Genomic DNA, 4,127 nt, shown 5'->3' on the forward strand with positions numbered 1-4,127 from the left:
AACACAAACTTGCACAACACGCACACAGGCAACACATGAGACATACAATCAAACACACACTTGCACAACACTCACACAGGCAACACATGAGACATACAATTAACACACACTTGCACAACACTCACACAGGCAACACATGGGACATACAATTAAACACACACTTGCACAACACTCACACAGGCAACAGATATTCAACATACATCGAATAGGTGGTTGAGAGCTCTGGGGATGATGCCTGCCTGGGGACTTTTGGTCCATGATTCACTCTGCGCATCGATCACTCCCTCCATAGTGTAGGTCTTGCCTGTGCCTGTTTGGCCATAGGCAAAGATAGTGCAATCGTATCCCGCCAGCACTTCTGTTAACGTATTGGCAGCGACATCTTTGTAGAGATCCTGTCAATGAAGGCAATATACACACGTGTGAGTACCTTAACTTTTTGTGGTTATAGTGTTTGGGAACACAGGCGACACGCACACAGACATTCTGGTTTTGTTATTGAACACAGCCTATGGACGATGTGACTGTGGTGGATTTTAATCCATATGACATACACATACATCCGAGTTTCTTCCATAGGCTCTGCATGTGACACACACGCACACACACACCCTTCTGAGTTCCGTTTCCCCATGCTTCACATGTCTGATGTGTGTAGTGTGTGTCGCTACATGTGGCAAACATTCATTGTGGTATAATTAATTTGATACAGTATCTATTTCACATCCATTGTGGTATGATTAATTTAATACAGCATCTATTTCACATCCATTGTGGTATGATTATTTTAATACAGCATCTATTTCACATCCATTGTGTGCGAATCAGTAGAATGGTCGCATGCTTGGTGTCTGGGCAACATAGGTCGCTTTGGATGTGTACGAATCTGCGGCAGTGTCTATGTCACGTGCACGACGTGTGTGATTCGTATACGCGACACTGTGTGAATATACGTATGAGTGTATGCCACATGTACCATGACTTATCATTCAATGTACAACTGTACAGGTAGTCTAATACCGTATATATCATGTGTATCATATACTTATCATTCCATGGACAACTGTACAGGTAGTCTAATACCATATATACCATGTGTAGCATATACTTATCATTCCATGGACAACCGTACAGGCAATCTAATACCATATATACCATGTGTATCATGTGTATGTGAGGCCATAAATGGGCCTAGTTCATGGCATATGCGCATAGTGTGCTCTACAGAGTGTCGAGATCAAGTGCATGTGCACATGCTACGGATATGATGCACTTGGCATAGGTCATGTATATGTGAGTCAATACGATTAAGGTTGTATATTCCCATGCGTGCATAGCGCGCATATAGTGTGTGTGCAAGTCGTGCATGGGTCCTGTCCCGTCGAGAATATCGCCACGGGTGTAGTACTCGAGTGTGTATACTACATGTACCATGTATCATGTATCATGTATACGATATGCCTGCCTGCATGCTTCGGTGATGGGTATCAAATACGTGGACATGGGGCATGCGAGAGTACGGATTACATGTGCAGCGAGTCCTACAATCAAAGGTATATACTTTGCATCAGAGTCCCACTACAGGTCTGATACTCGGCGGAGTGGCAAAGGTAGGGTGTATGATCTGTGGAGGTTGTGTGGGTGAGTGCTTCGCATGTATCTATAGTACGTTGTGCCAATGAGATATTTTATTTGATACACCTATGCCTTGTTCATGGACAATGGTGGGATGGGTAGTGTTTGTTCCTCAGTGTATACAACCTGTATACATGTAAACGTTTCATACAATGTGAATGCGCGAGCGTAGACCATGCAGTGTGTGTATGCCACTGTTATATGCATATAGACGTAAATATCACATAAGATACGAGTAGGCGAGGGTAGGATATGAGGTGCGTGTTCCACTGTTATATGTAATGTAAACGTAAAACACCCTATATCTTTAAAATCATGGTGGAAGCTTAGGAGTGTCTGGCACATGCTACGTGTCAGTTAAAAACGCCCCGTATATGGCGAGTGTATGTGTTTCAATAAGAAGATTCGGTATGTCTCGAATAAAAAAAAGGAAGATATATATACATTTACAATCCCCAAACAATCTGACACTAGATCCAACACTAATTTTTATGAATACACATCCAATCAAGAGCCACGTCTATATATATATATATATATATATATACCAATCGGCGTTCCACCGCTACAAAATTCACTATGTATGGCAATTCATGAACATAATCAGTATAATCAGTACCTGCTGTGTAGCAGTAGGCCCAAACACTCTATCGAATGTGAAGGTCTTTGTCTGATGGTTGACACATTGCACATCCACGGTGTGCTTGCGGGATTCGTTGCACTCGACTATGCTGTTGTAGTTGCCTTTCTTCTCCATCTCATTGCGGCCTCTACAACGAACGACCACCTGGATGTTGGTTTCATCTCCGACTTCATCCCGTTTAGCCATTGTGTATATATAATATCAAGTATCGGTTTCTTATATGTATTTTAAACTTAATATCGATATACGATGTGGATATACTAACAATATCTTATTTGTATATAGTATCACTATACACTTTCGTATTGATACCCGTGTACTGCAGGTACTTTGAAAGACTGGAGTCAGTATAATCGAGTCTCGCCAATAAACTGCAATCTGCGCTGCGTATACACTCGTGAGCACACACACACACTGGCGTATTGTCAATTATGCTGTTAGAGATTTACTCACATTAGTAGCTTAATCCCGCACACATCAAGTTTTCTCCCCCAGATAAAATACACATTCATGAATCGACGTCACACGCAAACTATGTTCGACATACACAAACACTGCTTATATCCAAGCGTCCATGACTGTATGACACATATGCCATATACGACCAGTATGGTACATATGATGTGTGTGATACGTATAATTTGTATGCAATATGTATGCTATTTATGTATTTATGTATGTATTGTATCTGTATATGATATGGTATCCATTTACATATGAATGCATCGCATGTACTATCATCAAGCGATCTTGAAGAAATCAAAAAAAGTTAAACTGTATAGCCCGCCCATTTCAGTTGTGTTTTCTCCCGCCAAAACGGCCCGATCGTATTGGTGCAGGCCAAGGTAAATAAAATACACGCATATATATATTATCCGAATATTCCATCCGTGTTGCGGGCCGAGTAGTTCAGCTGGCCGGTTGCGAGGATCTTCTCCACGATTTAGCCAAATTTGTTAGGGCCTCGGGGTGAATTGAACGATTTGGAAGTTCCCGATTTTAAAATATGGATTAGATTTCAATGTAAATTTTTACGGACTACATGGCCTTCTGAATTATACACAGCAGGCTACGCGGACTATTCCTTTCTCGTTTTGACAATATAAAAAACGTATGATCCAACGTTTATTTACTTTGTAAATATTTATTTTTAATAGTGTCTGTGGTTCAATCGAAAAACCCTAAAACCTCGAAATAGTTTATGTACCTTTTTAATGTTGAAAACGGTATTTTATAAAATTACATCCTGTTTCATTTGAGGTGCTTTTGGAACCGACCAAAAAGACGATACACAATCTCAAAACTTTATCCCCACAAGAAGAGAGAGAAACGTGTGAGTAGTGTGACTCACGAGATTTTCACTTTATAAAAATGTAAATATTCTATTTAATGCATAATTTGAAAGTGCATTGTGTGTATATTTGAAGCTCATAAACCTGCAGACGACATAAATATTCTGTCTTTGAAATAATCATAAACAGCAAAATGGGGGAATGTTTTGAGCGTGCTAAATTTGGGGCCATGATGGGAGCCTCCCTTGGACTCAGTCTGGGCTTTATGTTCGGTGCTGCTTCTTCTTTAAGGTATATCACATAATTGAACCGACAGAAACGTTGAGAATTGTGCACGTGTATGGCGAACGAATCAGTATAGCAACGACTTGCTCTGCTACATATAGTTGGTTACTTATAATGTTACACTTTTCTATTACTAAACTCAATGTGTATTAAACACGCCTCCTTCTGAGACACACTTGCGCTGTCATAATGCACTGGGTTATGGACATATGCTTGTGACCTGTCCTGGCAATCGAACCTGGATACAATGGCTATATACATACTATTAGATT

General features: G+C 40.4%; 1 protein-coding gene across 1 annotated transcript in view; it reads right to left on the reverse strand.

Annotated features, from left to right (window-relative positions):
* SARC_07687 (hypothetical protein) overlaps positions 1 to 2,698 on the reverse strand; it is a gene marked incomplete at its 3' end in the record, with an annotated part of 6,424 nt that extends 3,726 nt beyond the window's left edge. The window contains exons 1-2 of the mRNA XM_014298365.1: positions 2,255 to 2,698; positions 201 to 395 (exon numbers count right to left, since the gene is read on the reverse strand). Coding sequence (XP_014153840.1) covers positions 201 to 395; positions 2,255 to 2,464 — 405 coding nt within the window. The 5' untranslated portion in view covers positions 2,465 to 2,698. The remainder of the gene's footprint in view (positions 1 to 200; positions 396 to 2,254) is intronic.
* Between the last annotated feature and the right edge of the window lie 1,429 nt (positions 2,699 to 4,127).

The sequence above is a fragment of the Sphaeroforma arctica genome, assembly GCF_001186125.1.
Source record: "Sphaeroforma arctica JP610 unplaced genomic scaffold supercont1.625, whole genome shotgun sequence".
NCBI classification, from domain to species: domain Eukaryota; class Ichthyosporea; order Ichthyophonida; genus Sphaeroforma; species Sphaeroforma arctica.